Source organism: Coloeus monedula, assembly GCF_965178545.1.
Source record: "Coloeus monedula genome assembly, chromosome: 6".
In the NCBI taxonomy this organism is placed as follows: domain Eukaryota; kingdom Metazoa; phylum Chordata; class Aves; order Passeriformes; family Corvidae; genus Coloeus; species Coloeus monedula.
Genome location: NC_138786.1, coordinates 56,367,445 through 56,392,011, shown reverse-complemented (window position 1 = coordinate 56,392,011; position 24,567 = coordinate 56,367,445). Strand labels below are relative to the sequence as shown.

The following is a 24,567-nucleotide window of genomic DNA, read 5'->3' as shown; positions in this document are numbered from 1 at the left end:
AAAACCAAAACAAAGACATCTAAGTTCAAACAGGGATGCAGTGCAGGATGCAGAAGGAAGGGAAGAGATGAGGACATCAGCCTAACTACATGCTGGAGCATGGTGCACAGACCCCAAAGTTTTCACTGACAGAAGGTGGCCATTTGCCAAGAACAACACATGTTTATCTTTCCTCTGGTTAAATCCTTGGCAGCAGCAGCCTGGAGCTCTGAGCAGCACTGCAGACTTGCCTGCTGAACAACACCCTTTCCTGATTTTTGGCAAGCTGTCATTTACCCCCATCAGCCCAACCACTGGTACTTCTGTTCCCTCCTGCCCAAAGTGACTTCCAACTAAAAAATTGAGCACTTCCACAGTGCTATGTCTGTCTGTCTGCTGTGGCATCCTCATATGGACATGGTTTACCTGGCACGCCAACATGGTTTTCCACACAGCGGATGTAATTCTGGGCCTTGGGTGGGAGGTCCTCCCATTTTCGTGCTCCAGTTGTGTCACTCTTCCACCCAGGCATTGTTTCATACTCTACTTCCACCTTCTGTAGTATCTCCTGGTTAGCTGTGGGAGAACCATTTCTGTCACAGTTGATTTTGGCTCCTCTGCCTTAAGAGGACATACCTATGGCTTGTGACCAATAAAATCTTTTGACAACATTCAAAATCTGATACATGAGGAAACAGTGTTTTTACTGGTTTGTTCATTCATTCACTCCTTTATTCTTAATTTAGATTAAGTTCTGATACTTAGGAAGATAAATCTGATTCAAGAGGATCCAGGAATGCAGTTTCCCCTTCCAAAAACTGTAGAATGTACTCTACGCTGTCAACATGGAGTCAACAACAACACTACAGTATTATTTTTGAGGAAATAAGATTTTTTGAGGTTTACAGGACTTCCACTTTTTGGTTCAGATTTGCACAGAATAAAACAGTAGACAAGGCATTACTGTCTCAGAGAGTTTTATCTTTATGGAACAAGGTTAAATCAGTCCTGTGAAAAACTCTGATGTCTACAAGCTTTTCCCCACTGGAATTCTCATTGTGTCCATAGCCACTGGAACCACCAAGACTGGTGGGAAAGCTGGCTGCTGCCAGCCTACTCCGTGCCTCTAGAATCTCCCATAGCTCAACAGACCCAACCTCTTTTCTTAGCAGAGACTGTTACACATATCTTGAAAGCATCATTAATGTAAAACAGTTACTTATTATTCCATCTAAAAAGTGTTAATGTGAAACATTATTGAGGGGGCAATATATATTTTTATTAACCACAGTGTTGTTGCTGTTTATAAAGCTTAATAAAGCCATCCAGAAGCAGCTTTATTCTGCTTGTTTCCATTTCATTTTTGCACAGCTTTTATTTCAATTTTGCTACATTAAATGCTATTGCCAATGATACACAGTCACTGACTCGAGTCTTGCTGATTTTCAGATCCCTGATTTTGCCAATAAAAAATCTAATGGGACAACACATAGAGGCCCTAACACAAGATTTTATTTGCTCTTAAGTTCTTGCCATTGTACACAGATGCATGGTGAATGGAAAATGCCAATTAATGGTACAGCCATGTTTATACAGATACTGCAGCTCCATAAATTGCCACAGGATGTCTAGTGAAAAAGAAATCAAATCTGATTTTAAAAAGCAAACAGTCTTTCCCAGGAGGTGTGGCTTAACAGGCAGGAAAGATAAAAATGAACATAGAGGTTTAACAACTTACCTGGAAAATATGGAATTCTTTTTCCACCCAATTTGTAGGCAACACCAATTTTAATTTCATCAAGGACATCGAGAATATCCAGTTTTGTTAATGCCAAACTGCACAAAAAACATCAGTTAGTTACACACATGATGAATCTCCTCTTTAATATTTTCCATCTTTTTTTTATCCCTTTCACAAATCCTGCTCAGGCAGCCCAGCCAGCAGAAACACAAAAATGTATTAGACTATGAACATTGTTAACTGAATTCATGCTTCTCGGATGAATACTTGACTGAGTTACTACGAGACATTTCCAAATGCTTGGCTGCTCACACAAGTGCACAGTGTTCAGCTCAGTGCATGGAAATGCACTCTGACTCTGGAAAGTAGCACCTGCTGGGCCTGGTTTGGGTGGGTATGACACTTGACATCACTGACAGTGACTATTTCTGTTACTCCTACTGATTCACAGCAACTGTCTGACAGACTTATTTACTAAATTATACTTTTATAACAGAACAAGCATAATCTGGTTACTAAAACCACATCTGCAGTTCATTAAGATGGATCCCATCTTGACTTTCAGTGCCTGGGCTGTGCTGTCAATTTAATGAACCTTATTAATTTTGTGAATGAACACACTGGAAGACAAAAATGGAACCTCAAGAAGACACTGTAGTATTCACTGATCTGAATAAAACTGCATTTTAAAACTAGTAAAATTCTCCAGAACAATATTTTAGATGTTGCCTGGCAAAAATCTGAGCAGCTAAGGATTTAGACAGGTACATGCATAATAGTCCAGGCTGTATGTGCTCAGTAAGTATGTGATGAATGAAAGGATTAAATGAAGAGACTTTCTGGGAAAGAAGCACCATAGAGCCAGTTCTTCGAGTTTTTTAATCTACCCATGTTTTTTAGCTGTCACAGTTATCAGAGCTGACATAGTTTTGTTGATAGGAGTGCAGTAATTGTATAGAACTGAAATGGAAGGGAACCTAATGCCTTCCTAAAGCTATTTTCACATAAACTAGAGCAGTGTAAGTTAAAACAAAACATAAATCCAAGTAAAAGAAAAAATCCAAACTTAAAAATCCTTCTGATAAATTAATGAACAAGACCATTGTTACTTTGTAACATTAGTGGCATAAACAATATTAAATTACGTCTCAGTCTATAATATATTAAAATGCTCAGGGTCATGTGTTTGCATATATGGACAAGTTTGCCTGAATGCATCAACCAAGGAAGCCACTCGGTCCCAAAGAAAATAAAACTCAGCCCATTAAAAGCAGAATTTATAACACAATATTTGACTACACCTTTCTAAATAAATGAACCTCTAGGAACTGGAATGAAAGCTGTGCCAGTCGCTGTACCCTTGCGTCATCCCATTTATCTCACTTATCAAGGCAGTGGTTCCAAATGATGCAGAATTAGTCCTACAAGTAGGATCCATTAGAGTCAACCAAGCTCAAACCCAAAAGGTTTTAGACCACGGCACAAGTCAGTATGAAAGCACTGGATCAAAAACACTAGAGCAAACTGTTAGAAAACCAATATATTGATCCAATCTACACTGGCCATCTGATGAAAACAAAGTGAAAACATGTACCAAAAAAATCACTCCTCTCATGTTATAAAATCACTTAATTTGGAAAAAAAAAAGTCAAAGGAATTAGATTATTATTAGCATTAAGACAATTCTCAGTTGCCCACTGTGCATTATTGTACTGCTTAAAATGTAACACTTTACTGGACTTATATTAATGTTACCTACATATTTATTCTGCGAAGCACAAAATTATCACTTCCAAATGTAGCGCAAAATCTTTGATGCTTACGCAGTGAATCCGTTGATCATATGAGCATATTTCAAAATGACAAGATCTAACCAGCCACAGCGCCTCTTTCTGCCCGTAGTTACTCCCCACTCGTGGCCACGGGACTGTAAAAGATCTCCGATTTCCTACAATAAGACAGAGACAATGCTGATGGGCGCTTCACTGAAAACATGGCTGGAAAACAAATACAAACAAATATAGATGGATAGCAAGAAAAATATGGTTGTTCCAATTTCAAAGCTATTTTTCAGGGAAAAAAAGATTGCTAGGAGAGGACTAAGGCAGAGAAGAAATCCCCTCAGGATTTTTGTATTGCAATCACTAGCATTTCAAATCACGTATTTAATATGACTTTCATGTTCCAAGGAGAGACTTTTCTTCCTTCTTCATCCAACAGGAAGATTTCCTTGACAGTTCAGTCCTTTATAAAATTTTGTTTGCATTTACTTTCTTCATCTGGTCTTCTGACATCTTTTGGTTTTGGGTACAAGACTGTAAATGCTTGGGACAAGACCAATGCTTGTACAATGTCTAGGTCAAAACAGCAGCAGGGCGCCATGCCTAGGGCTCCTCGGTTCTACCACAGTATGAGACTGCCAGCTGCTCCATTCAGACTGGCAGTGTCTATATTGTGGTAAAAATAAAGAAGGAAGAAACTTTATGTTCATGGTTCATAAACCCAAAGGATACCATCAACTCATCTGAGCCATTAGAAAAAGATTTCAGCAACTAAATCCTTAAATTAGATTCGGAACACTGACCTAGAGATTGCTGTGTGCATAGCTCATAATCAATACCCTGAGCTTTCTAGCTTCTTGATAATGAAAATACAGTGGACAGTTTAAAACAATCAAAACCTCTCCCGTTCTTTTTACCAACCCATTTGTGCATGACTGGCTGATGCACACACCACATTTATTCTATAAATCACCCAGAACACAGGCTGTTAAGCGCAGAAGTTGTTCTTGTAATTTAAGCTCTTCTGGGATGCACTGACAGTTCCAGTCCACAACAAACTCTCACCACTGAAACACACCTAATGATGTTATATAAGATGATGAAATCTATTTTCACACTGGTCATTACAACAGAAGTGTGGTCACTGCAATGTAACATCATCACACTCGTGTTTCTCTCCTCTGATGTAAAATACCTTAAGTTCATAATGTAATTCTCCTCTCTTCATGAGTGTGATTGCTCAGCATTACTATTACTGTGTTTATTTATCAGTGGAATAACCCTTACCCCATTCCACTGACTGTTACTTGTTGCCAGCTGTGTATATCACATTTGTAACATTAAACCTACATTGATCTGCTCGGTGGGGAAGGCCCCGATGCCCACACGGGTGGTGTAAGCCTTCACCACGCCGTACACGTCACCCACGTGCTGCGGGGGAATGCCGAGCCCGGTGCACACACCGCCCACGGTGCAGTTCGAGGAGGTCACGAAAGGATACGTGCCTGTCAGAAAAACACAACAGCACAGCCCTCTGTCAGCAATGGTAATAAACAAAGACTGATCTTCCTTCATCAGTTCAAAGAAGGTTTTCACTTCTATGTTTGGCTTTAAAGGTAAATTGGAACAGCAGACAAAGAGGGAGGCAAATTCTTTTTATTACGTGTCATTCATCCTTTGCAACTTTCACTGAGGATTGCCCACAAGGGAGAAATTCAAAAGCTTCTCAATACTACCTCCATTAGGCACGGCATCTATTATAGGATGCTGCTGCTGTGTAAAGCTCTTTTTCAATGTTCTGCGTATCACAGAAGGTATTTCCACTACATTCATGGAGAGCCTGGTGTAAAGGTCACAGTCTGACAGTCCCATTGCTCTGCACAAGTGGCTCTGAGTATCTGCCACGAATTGTCCAAGTCTTAAGAGGTTACTCATGATCTCTACACTGTGACTCTGGATTGGAGAATCTCTTCAGTCCTTAACTTTTTCTTCACTGATTTAATTAGACTTTTGGTAAGAAAGCAGAGCAGAGACCAACTGTAGCAGCAAGACTTAGAGGTTGCCGCACCAGTTTAATCCTCCCCCCATGGCAGAGGAATTACCTAAGCAGCACTGCAATGAGTGCCTGGATTGTTTGGAAATGTGCACACATATTTAAGAGTAATCAAGACAAGAATATCTGAAGTGAAATTTCAGCTGCACTGGAATAAACTTCAGTAAAAATCAATATTTAAACCCTAAGCACTTAATCCTGTTAATGATACAATCTCTGTCTTAATGAGCTTTACTTCTGGGAGATCTGTTCCTATTAAGGAAAGACTATTTTGTTTCTCTATTTTCCTGCTGTTTGCAAAGTCAGTATAAACACAAATCAAAATAAAACTAATCAAAATAAAACTGATCTCTTAGGAGTTAAGCTGAGTTTAGAATACAACTTACCAAAGTCAATATCAAGTAATGCTGCATTGGCTCCTTCAACAAGGATCTTCTTTGGGGAGCCATGAAGAGCTTCATACATAAAATACACACCATCTCGAACCATGGGTCTTATTTTTTCAGCATATCCCTGCAAATTGAGCACAAATGTCAGCTTCCCCAGACAATGGCTGGAAGCAGGCAACACTTTTGAAAGACAAAACATACAGATAAGTCTAAGCAGCCAGCCTCAATAACTGTGCTTTCCTGAAAAATACAACCATTAGCTTATACTCCATTCAATCTATTGAACCACTCATATAAGAAAACATGACTTATTATGGCATTAGAACGCTGTAATTTCTGTACCATTTCTGTTCACAGAGATGTGCTATGCCTACTGATTTTTTTTGCTATAATCCTTAGATAGTGTGTCTATAGTCTAGACACACTCAGAATGGGACTTAGAGCTAGTCCAAGCAACAAAAGAAAAACATGTCACTCCTTTTGAATATTATAAAATATCTTCAGGGTGTTAGCTCTGAAAAAGTATGAGACAAAACTTGGGAAAGGTAAGAGATATTTTTTAACATCCTCTTTTCTTACACGTTCATGAAAGCTGTTTTACCAGTGGCTCTGTTGGATTTATTTGTAAAAAGACAATTTTCTTGTAATACCAGGATCTTGAAACATGTTTCCACAAACAATTCTTCAGTAAGCATGGAAGTCCCACTGACAGACTAGACACTAACTATAAAGTCATCACCCTGCATTGTCTTGACTACTTTGATACAACATTCAAAAAAGTAAAATATTATACAAGAATGAAATCCTCCACAGAGTTTACATTAATGCCTACAATAAGAGAGAACATTCTACTACAAAGCATGGCTACTGTTTATTAAAAGCTTTTATAATAATGAGCATATGCATTTTTCATCTAAATGAGCTCAGTAACTGCTATGTCTGGTACACTTCATTTTTACCTTTTAAAATCAAAATAAATATTGCAAGTGGTAAATCCTTACCTTTAGCTTTTTCAGTTGTCCTTCTATATCAATTTCCAATGTTGGAAACATTGACTTGTATTGTTGTGCCAGGTTTTTAAATCTGTAAAATATCGAAATTGTAACTGTGAGGAACAGAGTCACAGATTCACAGAATCTTTGGGCAAGAATTCAGTTTATATTAGGCACAGTATATACTGAAAGCCATAGTGAGAAAATGCCCAGGACTCTGACACCTCAACCAGTGCATTTCCCAATGTTCAAAATTATATTTTAAATGATGAGAAACTCTGTGAAGTACAGGAAACACACACACACACACATTCTTCCTAATTTTCTTCTCCTTCTAGACAATTTATATACAAAATTCAGACACATATTTAAAAACATCCCCTTAAAAGCAAATCTGTCAGGCAAAATGTATCACTCTTAAACATAATATTTAGAAATGAAATGAAAATAGGTGTACCTCGAAGAAAATTCATCAAAGTCAGAGAGGAGGTCACAAATCCGAAGGCCTGTTCGTGCAGCTTTGGAAGAATATGTTGGTCCAATCCCCTTTTTCGTTGTGCCAATGCTAAATAAAAAGAAACACCCCCCCACTACGTATAAATACAGGCAAAAATATACTTTATGCCAAGTAATTTTGTCAAAGCTCTCCACTATATGATATATTGGGCAGGAGGTCTGAGACATAAAAACATATTAAAGTTCTATGATAATAAATATATAGCAACTTTCAGGCTTTGCACTAGTATTCCTAATATTCATGGTATTCAGTAAAGCATGAGGCCTTGAGTCTGGCTGACAGTTTGTTCACTAACATAAGCAGGAACAGAATAGAGTCACAGAATTAGTAACATCAACAAGGCTCTTTAGAGATACATTTCATTTCTGTTTTCCAAAATTACACTGATTTTCCAAATTTATTAACTATTAATGAAATGAGGGTGTTGAAAATATTTACTTTTTGCCTTCTTGTGCTTGACGTTGCACTTCCTGGAGCCCATCTACTGCCTGGTGAAAGTCAAACACTGCAGTGGAAAATCAAACGGATATAGTGAGAGAACAAAGGAGAAAAATATTCTTTAAATCACAGACATCCATAATCTCAAGACAAAGTGCCTTTGCTGTCACTGACAGTGCACAGGCCTCCTCAAGTGAAAACAGAGCGAGTATTCCTTGAACACTGTGAAAACATGTAAAACATCACTCTTCAGTGGACACAGATTCTATTACTATGCTTCAGATTGCACAACATAAGAAGCTATGTTAGATCTAATACATAACTGCTCTGAGGAATAATAATTTAATTTAGCATCATGAACTAAGCAATCATTTGTGAGGGCTTTTTCCCCTTCAATCAGCACTTACCTATATGTGCTCTATCTGATATAATCAGTCTTTTCTCCCAGTCTTTTAAACCTGTCAAAAGAAGAAGAAAGGTAGGATTTCAGCTGTGCTGATTGGTCAAACTTTAACATTGGCTTTTACTTTTTCTATGTCTTTCTGCTAGTTTATATGGCTTCTTGTTAAGATAACTAGGCAAAATGGATAAACCACAAGACAATATCAAATATCAGCAATGTTTCTGTTGAGAAACTTTCCTCATTTTTGACTTATCAGCTTTCTCATTTTGATATGGGCACAGATACTTCTTTTTAATGCCTGAATGCTGTGGCTTACACAATATTCTTTAAGGAAATATTCTTGTTTAACTTGCTACACAATACATCACTTAAACTCCATTTGTGCCTCAGAAAATGGAGAATTTTTATATAGAAACATAAAACAATCTAAGAAGTAGAGGACCTTGGAAGGTCATAGGGCCTAAAGCCTTGCTCAGAACCAACTGAGTTTATATTTGGGCGCAGAAACTCTGGCTTAAATCATCCCTATTTGAGGTCAAGGGAAGCTTAGCACACACTTTAGGATTTACTTTCCACCTAAGGTGGCATCAAATGCCATAAAACTCCATAAAACCCATGAAAAGACTGTTTTTGAAAATATGTCCAAAGACTACCATACATTTCAACATTTTAAATACTATTCCCTCATTTAAAATCCAGAATGTTATTACTGCACTGAATACTCATGGTCTGAAACAACAGCTTACAAAAATCCTCAACCTGGCTGCCAATATAAAGGTAGGTTAAAAATTACTTGATACAAACCTTTCTTTTCATTCTTTTCAGCTTCTTCAAATAGGCCTGGTAAATGTATAACCACTCCATTACCTTTGGGAACATAAATGATTTATTTAAAAGCAAGGAATAAAATACTCATTTTTAGGATGTAAGATCTCTAAACACTTGCTGTCTAAAATTTTATTGAAAAAGTAAAACTAAATTTCACATAAAGTGATCTTGAGAACTTCTTGGATAAATCCTGATTTGGAGTAAGCAGCTACTAGGCTGCTAAACTGAGGAAAACCAGAGCTGGCTTGTTTCAGGCATGAACGCCAGGCTGCTGCACAGCCAGCTGAGGTAAGCGGATTCTTGTCTTTGTTTATGGTGGACTTTGCCCTACAACTTCAGCCTCAATTGTTCACAGGGAAAAGCTCAAAGAAGTCTCTGGCCTTACCACACTGACAAGCTTGTGTGAAAATATTTAAATCTTCTTCAATATTCAGGTATTTGTTTTAAATTCAGGTCAAATTAGTGCTGTAATACATTAGCAATGCCTTCCCCTGGCTTGTGAGCTACACAACAGAACCCATAAGAGATAAAGAGCAGTACTGGTGAGACAGGGAGGATTAGTGATGCAGTGGGCTGGAAACAGCTGCTGCCTCCTTCTTGGGAATGTCAGAAATATATGCAAGAGCCTGTCTCAGCCTAAATTTAGCATAAATCAAGTTATAGTTGTTACTAATTGACAAGGGAGTAAATAGGAAAGCAAGACAACACACCATATTTAGCTGAGAGAAAAAATACGTTTAATAGATTTCAGTCATCCACTTGGAAATTATTAAATGGAACAAAATGAAACTCCATGACTCACTAGAACTTACACTCATTTCTCTCTGAAAGAATCAAAACTTTGGACAAGAGGCTTAAATTTTCCTGCTATGTAAAAACAAGTTTAATGTCCAGTGAATGATACAAATCTTTTTATGATGCCATCTGCACCAAATATCTTTATAGCAGAATACATCATCACCCTAAGCAGCGGGTGATGTGAACAAAAAGCAGACTGGATGATGACCTAAGTAGAGCCCTGCTTTTTGGGGCCTATTTCTAGGAAGTCAGCAAAGAGATGTCAGACATAATTTATATTATTTATTTAGCTAAGTCCTACCATTTGTGTGCTCAAAGAATAGCACAAATATTTCTGAAACTACAAAAAGAGACTGCAAGTAGAGGGTGGGGCCCAAACTTTACCATAAAGTATAAGAAGGAACAACATGATAAGATGTTCTTGCTTTCAGTTTTCTAACAGTGGAAACTAAGCTGACACTGAAAGTAGAGTAACTCTTAATGTTAAAGCAGCAGTCAAGCAGCTGAAGCCAAAGCAAATCTGACTGAGAGCCATGTTTTTATTTTCTTGTTACTATAAAACAGTTGCAGCTATCCACTACACAATGTCATTTTTTATAACAAGTTCCAAAAATGTCTTACCAATAAAAGAAATTGCCTTTTGATTAATGATGCCACTAGGAAACAGGTGAAAATCATATTCTTTCCCATCGACAACCACAGTATGTCCTGCATTATTCCCACCCTGCAAGAGAAAGAAACACATGAAGAATAATGGTCTGTCAGCAGATGACGTGGCAAGACCATCTTTTTTTACTTATACATGTCTTTGGTCACTGCTTTCTCCACCTCATAGTTTCCTAACATGGTGTAGCATCGTAAAAACAGCTCAGACAGGACAGTGGGGGGGTTAAAAGAGTTCAGCAGGACTCAGCAGAATTATGAAGCAGAAGGACACCATGGAGTCAAGGCAGGGCTACGGCAGAGCAGGAATTAATACAGGAGTGGTGGCATAAGCTAGAAGAGAACTGAAACTTCCTGGGAAAAAAGCCTGGAATTAACTACCACCCTTGGAGTCCTGTCACTGACATGCCTACACGAGCTTATCCTTTTTTAGGCATCTTCTGTACATGGATGTTTCCTTGAGTTTAAGCCCAGTATTTCCCTTTGAATGGAAGCTCTTCCCATCTGCCCAACCACAAACAGCTACTGCTTCTCTTGGGGTTCAAGAGAGAGGTTCTTTGTCATGTTGGAAGAATGTGCAGACTTTGCAGCTTCACTGAATGGCCTTGTCAGTCACAGAATATCCTGAGTTTGAAGGGACCCACAAGGATCATCGAAGTCCAGCTCCTGGCCCTGCAAAGGACCACCCCAGAAAATGGTTAAGGGATGATCTTCCCAGCTACCACCACCACCATTGTATGGAGCAAGCTACAATTCATGACTTACATAGCTATCTACTGGAACTGAGAATAGGAGCTGGTATTGTCCTTACTAAAGTGCTTTTCCACAAACAGCTTTAAAAGAGAATGATGTGACAACACACAAACTTGGAAAGAGGTGAGCAAATCAAGGTCATGAGTTGATTTGACCAGAAACATTAAGAGTTTTAAAAATTAAAGATCCAGTTTACTCAGCAGGCTTAGTGTATTTTCCTGCTGTGTCTTGATACAAGTTTGTCTCCTACTGATAAGGTTGGGAAACCTGACTACTTGTCTGCTGTGGTGCTACAGGCCTTCAGTTCTCCCAAATGATTACAAATCTTTGTGGGTTTGATACAAGGACTGAATGATTTCAACTGTCTAGAATGAGAGCATCTACTGGAAGGAGAACTGAGACTGCCACCGGTAATTTGCAGACAATGAAGAGTGTTGGCTGAATGAGTGAAGTTACACAAAAACTCTGAGAAAGGACAGTCATTTAGGAAAATGAATAATAAAACACACGTTATTCCAGAGTCTAATTTATTCTTCATTTACTCATTTGCCCGTTTGTATGTAAAACTCAGGAAAATGGCAACTGACATATCTTTCAAAATGCGGATAAATGCTGAAACACAAAATTAAGAAAATAAAAACTATGGGTTACAAAAAGAGAATTTTTTTTAAGCAGTGTGGTGGAGAAAAACATTAAGAAATATGCCTTCAAACATGGCGAAAGTAATTTTCATGCTATGGAACATGTGAGCTCAACAATTAATTTTAAACAGGTACCCTGCTAAGAGAGAGCTGAGTAGGAGTTATAACAGAAAAAACAGTACACACAAATTTCATTTGACTTAAAACTGCTGGGTAGCTCATCCTTAGGATGGGAAGGACTCCCAAGTATTTTGCTAATGCAGAGTTATAACTTGTCCAGAGAATCCTGGCTATTTTGCTTGCCTCCCAGATATAATAAACCAGTTGTAGGAACCTGGATCTAGTTAAAAGTACTCAGTTTTCTAGAAGGTTAATAAATCAGCCAGGAGAGTACTTTACATGGTATTTAAGAGGCCTGACTCTGGTGGATTGCACTGGTTGATTTTATTATCAGGCTGAGAAAGAAGCTAATAACTTATCTGGGACCCCAAGCTTTCCTTTTCTGCTCACCTATAGAAGATGGCAAGATAGAAACTTTGAAAAATTAACTCCATCATTTAACACCAATTTAACCTCTACTACAAATAACAATTTCCTCTTTTCCTCAGAAAATTGGGAACCAGGCTACTTCGAAAGTATTTGTTATCACAATGCTATAGTTACACTCAGCTTTTCTTAATCAACATGAATATGAACAAATGAAATCAGGCTTGAGGACTCACAATCTGAGATAACAGCATTCCTAAACTAAGGTCAATGGTATTTTCTTGTATCCTAAATTTTCAGAAGGTGGGATACACCAGTATGGGAATGTTTATGAAAGACAGTTTAAGCTTTTGGAAAATTTCCTAAACAACTGACACCCAGACAAACGCTCTTTCTTTAGCAAATTATTAAAAATGGATGTTAATCAAGCAGCTTGTGAAAGCTGGCATACATAAAAAATGCTGAAGCACAGAAACACCATCAGATAAGTTACGTCCTTTAATGGCCAAAATCTCTGATACACTTTCAGTCCCTCTGAATAGATAACACAAATCAAAAATTCAGTGACAGGCCACCTTAACCAGCATTTCTGTAATTAAAAACTAGTATTGCCATCTCTGGAACTGCATTTTGCATTGCTCATGTTGGTCTGTGTGTCCTAAACAAGTGTTTTCTAAGTATATTTTTACAGCTCGACTAATTATATTTTTATAAATATAATTGAAGTGATAGCAGAGCATTGAATTACCCCACAGACATGACCACACTTGCAAAACATTACAGTGGTCTGACAAGATATTTTCTGTTTATTATCTGGTGATCTCAGTAATTTCTCATGTTCAGTTACACAGCTATTCTAACAGCATATGGGCAGCCCAACAGCTGAGATATTAAAGACATCTACTCCTTTTCTAATTTTACTTCAGTTCTGAGAATTGCTGTAGGACCTCTATTAGCAATTTCTTTTCCTAACAAAATATAAGTGTACCTAAAATCTTATATAGGCTTAATTTGAAGACTACACATTTGAAGGTGCAGAGGACTTCCTGGTGCACTGCAACTGTGTGAGCTCCCCTCTTTCCCTGAAGTGGTATTCCATTAAAGTGGTATGAACACTAACACACACAGTGACAGTGTTCTCTGGACCCTCAGGATGCTTCCTCTTGGACCAAGAAACTTTTGGAACCTCTGCTTAGCCCTTGCTTCAAACACATGAACATCATAAACTTCCATTTAATATCCAGACTCTGCCATGCAGCACTGAGCGCACCTGAAATGTATTTATCTTCTACCATTTGCAATCGCTACAGGGGGTATTTGTCTTCTTTTGCAGTTCTTCAAAAATGTCTCTAACAAAGGGAATGTTAAGGCAACAACTTCTGACAGACTAATCATCAGTGCCATTTTGGTATGATCTGTATTGTGAAATGATGGCATGACCAGAGATAACAATTAGCATTTGCTGTGTAGTCTGGGCATCCCCAATAAACCACTCTGGTGGAGGAAATGCTGTTCCCAGGAAGGCACCATTAGGGAAGCTGCTCCAGCAGCATCCATACACACTCCTCCCCTGCTCCAGGGTGTGCCCCTTCCACAGGGTACAGTGGGATCTAGGGTTTTTTAAAGTTACTTTAAAAAATGATTAAGTTGTACTCAGATAAATTGTTTTTTCTGTAAGATTTTAACCTATATTTTCTGCATTTTTATAATCCAAGTGTAAAATTACATATTGTCCCAGTACTAGAAGGAGCTACAGGAACTAAACTACCCCATGAAACACTGTATGGTCTTTTTCCAGCACAGCACTTTGTTTAAAAAAAAAAATCCATTCCCAAGCTTTTTATGTGCTGATCTACTTGTGGTATCAGATTGTTGCACTGATGTACATTGATTACTATTCCACAGTGCTTGAACACCAGAACTTTATCAATACACTAAACTGAGAAGCTATATCTTATCAGTGTTAAGAACTGTAGCTGGCATAAACAGTACCAGGGAATTAATAATTATTATGAATAGGTTGCCAGAGGACAGTCATTGTCTTTATAGTAGAACTTAAAAAACCATGAAGAAACAAACCCACTTCCCAAACTGCTCAAAGCCTGCTATTTTGGCCTGTATTGTTTTTAAAATTATCATGTCTTTATTCTCTGCAGCCAAACCATCCCAAGACAGGGAATTTATTTTGAGAGCAGCAGTGAGGCTGTTCAGTACCTGCAGCAGGAACTCGATTCTCCCAATTAGCCTTATGATACATGTTTGAACAGGAAGGAAATGTGTCCTGATGTTCACAGGTGTTTCTGCCTGCTCTGGCCAGGCACGTGGTATACAGGAGTGTTTCCAGATGCTCTCCTGGTTGGCACACCCTTCATTTGCTCAGTGCTCCCCAAAATGCCTGAACACGATTTTATTAAGTATATTGATATGAAAAATCACCAGATCACATATAAAAACCTTAAAAGCTGATGGTAGTTTCAAAATATAACTAGAGTGTGAACAAGAAACAGATTTATTTTTGATGGGTACCACAGTGATCAGTTTTCACCCTCTTCCAGTTAACAGTGGGGAAATAACAGAAACTGGTTTTTGAAGATCTGCAGCCAACACCACCACGGTGTGTGTGACACACCAGAAGTACAGAGCTCCTCAGCATTGCTACATGCAATCAATGTATGAAATGTAATGACCAGGTTTTGAATAAACGAGTTAGAAACAAAAACATAGCTCCACGTGCTTTCTAGCACAGATATCTCCTTGAACTATCTGAACACAGTTTCAGTACTGGCTGATATGCCTAAGGCAAACCTCGTGTGTATAAATGGGAATATCAAGTAGGAGTAGAAAGATTGTATTACCTCTCCTTTTGGCAGTCATGCAACTGCTACTAGAATACTGTGTCCTTGGTACAGGGACAAGATTACAAATGATCCCCTGCGGCATTATTATATGAATTTATAATCTATGAATTGAAATACCAGCCACAAACCAGCAGTTTGGAAGTCTGCACCTGAAAACTAATGCTATGACTCCTGTCTATCTCTCTTCATTCTAAGTGTCCCAGTAATGCTAATTCCATCCATCGATGGAGCAAAACATTTTCTGAAATTCAACTGTATCTGCAGGCCAAACACCTCTCTTGTGGCACTAACAGGCAGGCTACAATATACTTCTGTTTTGTTACCTGAATTGAGTAATTGTCTTCATTTTACAACATTTTATATGTGAATAACAAAAATGAACATTATTACATAAATGGTTTCTTCCCTTAACAATTGAATTAACAATGGCTATTTCTAACTTATATCAGCAACTGCCTGGAACTAATCTGAATAAATGTAGCTAATAAGTGCTACCAGCATAACTGGCTTTGACATGAACTTTATAATAATATAGATCCATTGACTTTGATGGGATTTCTCGTTATTTACACTATTGCAAATGAGGTTTGAACATCACTGGTCCTAAAAAAATCCAGTCAGACAAGTGCAATACATTAAGTGCTTTGTACATGTAGACCCTTCAACATGTCACTGAATCACCTGTGTGTGAAAGCTTTTGTCAGTGACTGGAAGTGCTGCACATTCCAGTTGCAAGGTTGTTGCCATAGGTGCTTGTTAGTTTTCCTTGCTGGAAGTTTTTTTTGCTAATTTTTTTCCAGTTTAACTATTGCCAAGTAACATCCAACTCACGTTTCAAGAGGTTGACCATAACTTCATATTTTTATTTTTTAACTCAACCCATTGGGAAGAGGTGAGTTGGCAATAATCAGAAGTATCCTCTATCCCACAAGAGCTGAGGGAATGGAGATTTCTAAAGCTGAGGTGATGACAAAAAGCTGGTGTGAGTTGCAAGTTTATCTCCAGACCCCAACCATCCTCAGCCAAATCTGGTTTGCTTCGCTCTTCTTTCCCAAGACTTTGTTGCAATAATGATTTCAAGAACAAACAACTCTGCACAGAACTGCTACAACCTGACTCCTGCCACTGTTCAGCTGTGCCCCTCAGCTGTCTCAGAGAATGAACAAAATCCATAGGATCTCAGTCACAACTAAAACAGTGATCCCTGCAAAAACTCCCAAATTCCTGTGGGAGGAGACCTTCTAAAGCTTAATGAGATAATTAGTATGATTACAAACACATTCACTCTTGAGAAGAGCAGAGCAAGATTTTTGACCCTTTAAAGAAACAAAATTATTTGTAGCACAAATGAAAAACCTGAAGCTTATATCGTATATTGCACCAATAATGCGGTATTTTTTCTTTACTACAAAAAATGACCCTAACTTACACAGATGCCTCGGTCTTCCTAAGCATCTGAAAAATGCAACTGGAAAAGCCAGGTCTAATTCAACTAAGGTTTTAAACAACAATCAGCGTAGGCAAACTAGACACTCAAACACTAGTTATTCTCTCTCAAACTGAATCCATGTTTTTGTCAAGCCACATCAAAATAATATACCACAACAGACCACTACAACAAAAGACATACTTACTCCAGCAATGGATGCAAAGAATATAAATTCAAGGTGTATTGATAGAAAATACTACAGTGGAAAAAATATTCTTACTAATGTTAGCAGAATACTAAAATAAAGGAAATCAAACATGAAAACCCAAGATAAGTATGCTTGTCTTTAATTCTCTCTTCTGAAGAAGCATAGTCATGTCCCCGTGGGAAGTAATATGATCCAAGGATATGAGCATAACTGTTCTTATATCTGTAAACAAGTTAACAACAGGAATGAAATAGAACAGATGTCATTTCAGTTTAATTTTCAGCTGTTTTCTTTTGATGCTTGTAGAGGATAATAAATTCATTGGGCTTTATAAAGGGGATTGAAAATTAAGCTTGCTTTCTTATGGAGATTTGGAAACTTTAAACCTGACCTTCTCATACAGTATTTATAATCCTGGTGGTCCTGAGATGATCTTGCTGATGCCCAGAGGAAAGGCTAGTTTAAAATAGCAGTGTCACCATGTTGTTCTAAAGCTTAAAATGATATAGTGTGGCATGTAAGTATGTATAAGCAGAATGAAAAATAAAATTGGATAAAGTACCTTAGAAGTGACAGATTGCTATGAAAAAATTTTCAAGTTTGGAAGGGTGGACTTCTTTATTATAGATAAAGAAACAACTCACACTTAAATCCTCTCTGGTGTCGAATAGCAAAATAAAATCTACTTGTGTTTTTGCAGGGAATCTTGCAAAAAATGACTTAGAAACCTGTATGAATGTACATGCAAATGGGATTATCAACCTTCCCAAACATTTGAGAAATCAAAACCAACAGTCCTGCAGTCACTGCACACTCATGACTTCAAGGTCATCAATCTCTTCACTGAAGATCATCAAGCACTAAATCATTAGGAGATTAAAGTCTTTTCCTGCTACTTTATCCTGTAGGGAAAAATTACACTAAATATCACAGTTAAATCTCATTGAAAGGAGGGCAACACATGACACACACAGAGAAAAACAGTAGCCAACAAGCTCCTGTAACTCCACATAATCATCACATAAAACTGCTCTAATTTAATCCCTGTTGCAAACAGTTCCAGTAGCCCATGATCAATAGGGACAGTCACAACAACGTGTGGCTGCTCACCCTGCCCTGTCAGCAGCAACAGAGGAACAAAGGAAACCTCCCCATCTCGCACCTAAACCACCCAGAGAAACTACTCGTCTGGCATTTCTGCCATGCTTGGGTTTTATTATTCAGTTGCTTGCCCACAGGATTTTCCTTTGCATTCTTCAAAGTACTGTTACTAAAATATATGACATTTACATTGCATTCATCAAAACACTAACACAAGGAAACAAGGAAACTTGCAATAATATGCAACACTTACTTGTATGGAAGTATTGGGCACATCCCTTCATCCTTGTTTAAATTGTTCACTAATGTTGCAATGCTTCCCCAAACCCAAAACGTTGCCAGGCTTTTCTTACTGGTAAGACCTTCTCAAACTGATTTGTTAACATCCACTACATTGAGAAAATAAGCCACTCCACACTCTCGGTTTATGACCTGGTTAAATATCTCAGTCCAAGTAACCGTGAAGTACTTAACCACAAAAGATCTTAACAGCCAGTTTTCTGCTACCCTTTCCAGCCTCCTCAGCTTTTTCTCACTATTAACATCAACCGTAGTTTTTGTCCACGTGCCTCAAAAGATCACATGATCTTTGGAACTAAAGAAATTCTTAACTTGAAAGCATAGACTTGATAGAAGAAATATTTTAAAAAGTGATTCCATATTTAGTGCAAAACAAAAACTTTAATATGAGAAGCTTAAGAAATCTTGTAACAGCTCTTCTTAATGCAATGACATTCTTACTATTTGGTGTTGCTTCCTGTATTCAGTTCTTAAGGGAATGCTGATAACATCAGGCAGATTGTTTCCAGACTTCCAGAAGGCAGAATTGTCACAGGCACACTGCAACAGCAGTGCCAAATGACAGCTTGAAAAATTTCTTTAAAACTACCTTGGCCTAGTCCCTGCTGCTGAATCACTGCCACTGGTGTGAAGGGAACAAAGGCATGCATTTGTGTTGCAGCTGGTTTACACATCTATTCAGTTACCATGATGTGGCCTGTGGCAGGTAGAGGTGATTATCACAGGGCCTCTACACACCCAGTAGCAAAAGTTTTCCTATCTTTCATATTAGGCTTTTGGAAAATCTTTCCTTCCGGTCAAATTTTTAATCAAATTGGTGATGGGTCAATTTCAGTACTAAGTTACTATTACAGTGTAGCTTATGCACTCTCACCTTAAGGAAACAGCTAGAACTGCATGACAACCAGCTGGCCTCAGTTAACTGAGAACTTACTATGTGTGACTTTTTAGGAACAGCTCTAGTCCAAGCAGTGCCTCTGGAAGCACACCACCTTGGCCCTTGTGACAGGTGACTGTTTGATCATACTCCAAAACTGAGCTGAGAAATTAGCTAATTAAAACCCTGGTAGCTAACACCAGCCACCAGTTCTAGCTTTGAAGGTAGACACAAGACAAGAGATGAGGTGATGTGAGAAATGTACATCTGGAATGAGAGCTACCACTGAAAAAGTCACAATCTGAAATCATGTTTTGAAAAACACCAAAGCTCTCTTCCCAAGTATGTTATATGTATCCAAATTGCTTCATCTTATATTCAGACAAGAGGCTGAGAGGCCATATAAAAAGTGAACTCCCATTTTTATGTCCAATATTCTCATAATCAAAAGCTTTAAACAAATATACAAACCATGCTTTTTAAAGAACATCAAAATGAAATATTTACCATTGAAATCTTTGGTTTTTACCCTTTCCTAAAAAGATACCAGGGATTAAAAGTATTGCACAGCATAACGTGACAGCTCCATGCCCCAGGAGGCCACAATAAGAAAGAAATATTAGCCTCTAATGCTCTTCTTCTGAATGCATTTAGTTTCTGAAGGAGCAGTTTAGAGAAAAAATGTTCTTGATATTCCTCACTAATAACCTGAACTTAAACCTACTCAGTTCCTTAACAGCCTGCTGTTACTAGTTTATTTAGTAATATCTTTTCTGCTTCTTTATATGCGTTTGTGGGCCTGTGTATCTGGTATTTTAATGAAAGCAGCCTGTGAAAAGTTTTGTACAGCATCATCCATAAGAACATTCAGAGAACTTTTACCCTTTCTGAAACATTCTCTTTTACAAAGAATGCTACAAGTATAAAGGTAAAATGAACTAATTTTTCATATTTAAATTACATCACATCTTTCAGTGTCACTGAATGGCATGTACCCAATCATTTTGAACTCAGACTGTGTATTATCTAAGTACTAGTCAACAAATTAAGTCATGAATTCATGTGAAATTAAATTCTGAACGCTCAGGAAAATTACAGAGGCTGCGGTTTTAATGTAGAAATTTCTTTTAACATACTTTAAAGCTTCCCTTGTGCCTGTGATGGACTTCCTATTGCCATTCACCTGCTTGCCTTTCTTTCTACTATCTCAGAAAACAGAATTTCATTTCCTCTGCAGCCACCCATGTCACAGATTATTCTCACGAAAGCAACACACTGAAACACTTGAGAAACATTTAATGAAAATTATTTCCTTTTATGGAAACATTAGGGACCTACTGTTTTTTTAAAACCCCTTCAAACTCTAATCTGGTCCTGAATTTAAATCCCTATACAGAGAGGAGGGCAGCCCCACATTTTTTAAAATGTTAGCTCAAAGAGTATCCTACTGGGATGAAGAATTACTCTAGCTGGGACATTATTTCAGAAGTCCTGAAAATCCTTTTTTCAGATATTTCTTTTCAAGATTTCTCTACTTCCATTTCTCTGAGGACTAAAACAAGCTGTTCAACATCATTTCCATCAATGTCTCAGAAAATGGAATGGACAAGACATCAGGAAATAATGTTGTCAATCACCATATTCTAACAACAACAAAAAAAATCTCTTGCAATTTTTTCTGACATTTTCTCTAAAGTCTGTAATAAGTCATTCCATGTTTCTTTTTAAGAAATTGTTTCTAATACACAAGTGCTATAGCACTGGAAGTTTTTCTTAGTTTCCAGGAGCAATGTGAAGCAGCAAGGTTCTGGTCCAAACACTGAGATTTTTCATGGCACTACACAGCAATAATGAAGTTCCCCTCAAACTGATTACACCTGTAAGTTAATGACCTGCCATTATCACAGAGAAATCCTCAGTACTGTTCACATCCTTAAATATGTGCATATCTTTACTAAACCTTAAGAGACTTCTAATAGAGGCAAAAACCATACACCATTATCTACTTGCATGATTGGCTTTGAAAATATGAAATATTAAATTATTCAAATGGCACATATTTTAAAGGATGCTCAAAACTGCAAATGCACAAAACACCCATTGAAGTATTAAAAAAATCCACTTCTTGCTTAAGTTACATAATATTTGCCACTCATAAGTAAATCATGACTCAGATTTTCTTTTTCAAATGTTTCATAGTCAGACCTGAACTCTAATCCTGAAGACATCTCCTTCTAGCCAGTGTATCAGTAATCCTATTATAGTATCACACGTGGTATATTGGGGAACACTCTTTTGAAAAGAGCACAGAGCTTTTCTAGATCCACCTGCCTTCCATCCATCCTGATCTCATCAGGCTGCAGAAAGACAATCTAATGTGCCCCGCAGCACATTAAACCATCTAAGCCATCAGCCTGTTGCTAACACACTAACCCTTCTGGCACGCTCACACACACACTCTTGTATCCTTCAGAAAGCATTCTGAGGCTGCACCTGGGGGCTACGCCTGCAAAGTAGCTCTCTGGATGGACAGCAAATCTGCCCTGAAAGCAGCTTCAGGGCACCCCTCAAAACTGAGTCTAAAAAGAATCAATATGACTCCTTGCAGTAGTAGCAGTAACCCCATGAGAACGCACTGTTTCACAAGGGCCCTTATGAAAGGCTCCTCCTCAGCTAAAACTTTAAGTTTTCCTTTCTCAGCAAAGCAACCCCAAGGCCTGAGTTTAAATTCCTAGTAACACATTACTGGGGGAGGCAAGGGGGAAATAAATACAGAAAAATAGTTATGGTCCTGATAATACATATTCATTAGCTACCTATTGGCACGAAAACTTCTCCCCAAGGAGTTTAATGTCCCAAGTAAAAATACTTCCTCCACTTTCTAAATATTTAACCTGCACAACAACATTTATTTACATAATATACTTAATTAGAGAAACGTCCTTGGATTTTTTATCTTAGATTCAAGGATGTCTGTAGCTTTTCAGTAGGTATCATGCATTTTAAAGCAGAATAAATTTCATGGTACATACCAGCTGAGCTGGACTAAGCTGACTACTTTTTAATGTGCTCACATAGTTTAAAGGGACAACAGACAGATTATTAGCTGTATTGGTATAATATGTTCATAACTAATATTTGAAAACAGTTCTTTAGAAGTTATTACCATTATTGATGCCCCATCCCTGGAGGTGTTCAAGGCCAGGCTAGATAGGGCTTTTAAACAGCTTGGTCTTGTGGAGGATGTCCCAGCCCATGGCAGAGGGATTGGAACTGGATGATCTTTAAGGTCCCTTCCAACACACTCTATGATTCTATTTGGAATCACCTCCGTGTCTAACTTGGTTTATATTATGCAAATACATTGTTTTGAGAATCCTTACAATCTATTCAACTCAAAGATACCTATAAGCAAAGCCATGCAAGATGTTTCCTGTTTTCACGTAACTCGAAATCCTTATTTTTACATAACTTGGGTTTTTGCCCCCTATTTTACTCACGCTCAGTTTTAAAATATATTTTTTTAAAAGAATGAACTTCCAGGGGCTTTGCAGGGAACACAAGTCTGCCCATCCAAAACAGCCCCTACAGTAAAACTTTGGCAGACTCCTGAGGTTTATTGCGGCCGGCCTTCAGGCCGGCTCACAGCGCTTTTCCCCGGAGGAGCAGCACGCCCGGAGACACCCAGCCACCCCCTCACAGGCACGGGAACACCCCCGCAAGCACGGACCGGGCCCCGGGCCCCGAGGCTCGGCTTCCCAGGGCAGCCCAGCGCCGGGAAGCGGCCGGAGCGGCTCCTCCCCGGACAGGCAGCCCCGGGCCCCCGCCCGCCGGCACCTCGGGATCCAGTGTCGCTTATCGTGAAGGGTCAGCTATTTATATTTATAGCTCAGGGCTTTTTTTCTTTCCGAGTGGTATTTGGAGGCGCAGCCGGGGTAGGTCGGGGGGGTGTGTGTGGGGCACACGGCTGCCCGCCCGGACCCGTTCGCGTCCCGCCGCTGGCTGCAGGAGAGGGACGGGGACTGGGAATAGGGAGCGGGGAGGGAGAAGACCAACAGCAGCGAGGAGCGGCAGCTGGAGGGAAACAGCGCTGGAGGGAGGAAAGGCGGAGCAGCGGGGACGGAGGGGCCCCGCACGGGGAGAAGGGCGCCGGGCCGAGGGGAGCTGGGGGAAAGCGGGAGCCGAAGGGAACGCAGGGCGGGGAAGCGCCGAGGGAGTGGCTGATAGAGCCGGCCCGGCACCCACCTGGCACCGGCACACAATGTCCGACTCGGTGGCCAGCAGGTCGACCACCTTGCCCTTGCCTTCGTCCCCCCACTGCGCCCCCAGCACCACCGTCACTTTGTTACCGCCCGGCTCGCTGCGCGCCCGCTTCAGCCCGCCGGCGGCGGGGTGGCCGCTGCGGTCGTTGGACGCCCGGGTGCCCGACATGCTGGGTGGGAGGGTGGCTGTGGCCGCAGCAGCCGCCGCCTCACGCTGCCTCGCTCCCCGCCGCCGCCAAACCCTGCGCGCTGCCCGCGCCGCGCCGCCGCCGCCCTCATTTAAGGGCGCCGCCGCCGCCGCCCGCCCCGCGCTGCGCTGACGTGCGGGGCCGCTGCCCCCCGGGCTCGGCCTCGGCCGCCCGCCCGCCCGCTCACACGCACGGTCCGCACGCACACGGACACACACACGCTCTCTCTCACAGAACCTCTCCCACTGACAGTCCCCTCACACGCACACACACACACCACACTGTACTGCCTCACAGACACAGTCCCCTCACACACATGCACACGGAGCACCCCTCACACACCCGGTTCCCTCACACACGTGGTCCCCTCACACACAGGCGCACGCTGACAGAGGCTGTGGAACTGTGAGAAGTGCACAGCCCTGGGGCATGCATGTAATGGGCACCTCAGAGAGATGCAAGTCCATGTCACCCTCAGGCAGACACATGAGTCTGAGGTGAGCCTGTGGTACAGACAGACAGACGGACGGGCACCGGGCTGCGAGGCACTCTCATGCAGGGGTCTGAAGCTGTGTCACTCTGTCAGGGGGCTGCAAGAGAGAGTCACAGCACACGGGTCCAAAGCATGTGGCTGTCACAGCAGTCTGAGGCCTGTGGGGCCATGTCACGTGGATGTACGGACACATGTCATACTGAGGTGCATGACTGTCACTGTGATACTCACAAGCACTGTCACTGTTACCAAGGTGTGAGGGTCTTCGGCACAGGAGCTGTGTCCCTGTGAGACACACACACACACACACGCATACAGAGTCCTGAGGCACATGACCCTGTGTCACTGACAGACAGACAGACACTGGCCTAAGGAACACAGGCTGCTGT

The 24,567-nt window shown here is 40.0% G+C and overlaps 1 protein-coding gene across 1 annotated transcript in view; it reads right to left on the bottom strand.

Moving 5' to 3' along the window:
- Positions 1–23,739, bottom strand: part of ADSS1 (adenylosuccinate synthase 1) — a 28,134-nt gene extending 4,395 nt beyond the window's left edge. Inside the window, exons 1-12 of the mRNA XM_082283586.1 lie at positions 23,481–23,739; positions 10,541–10,643; positions 9,098–9,160; positions 8,298–8,348; positions 7,891–7,957; positions 7,393–7,500; positions 6,945–7,026; positions 5,941–6,067; positions 4,852–5,006; positions 3,544–3,668; positions 1,718–1,815; positions 406–555 (exon numbers count right to left, since the gene is read on the bottom strand). Of these exons, the coding sequence (XP_082139712.1) occupies positions 406–555; positions 1,718–1,815; positions 3,544–3,668; positions 4,852–5,006; positions 5,941–6,067; positions 6,945–7,026; positions 7,393–7,500; positions 7,891–7,957; positions 8,298–8,348; positions 9,098–9,160; positions 10,541–10,643; positions 23,481–23,666 (1,315 nt within the window). The 5' untranslated portion in view covers positions 23,667–23,739. The remainder of the gene's footprint in view (positions 1–405; positions 556–1,717; positions 1,816–3,543; positions 3,669–4,851; positions 5,007–5,940; positions 6,068–6,944; positions 7,027–7,392; positions 7,501–7,890; positions 7,958–8,297; positions 8,349–9,097; positions 9,161–10,540; positions 10,644–23,480) is intronic.
- Between the last annotated feature and the right edge of the window lie 828 nt (positions 23,740–24,567).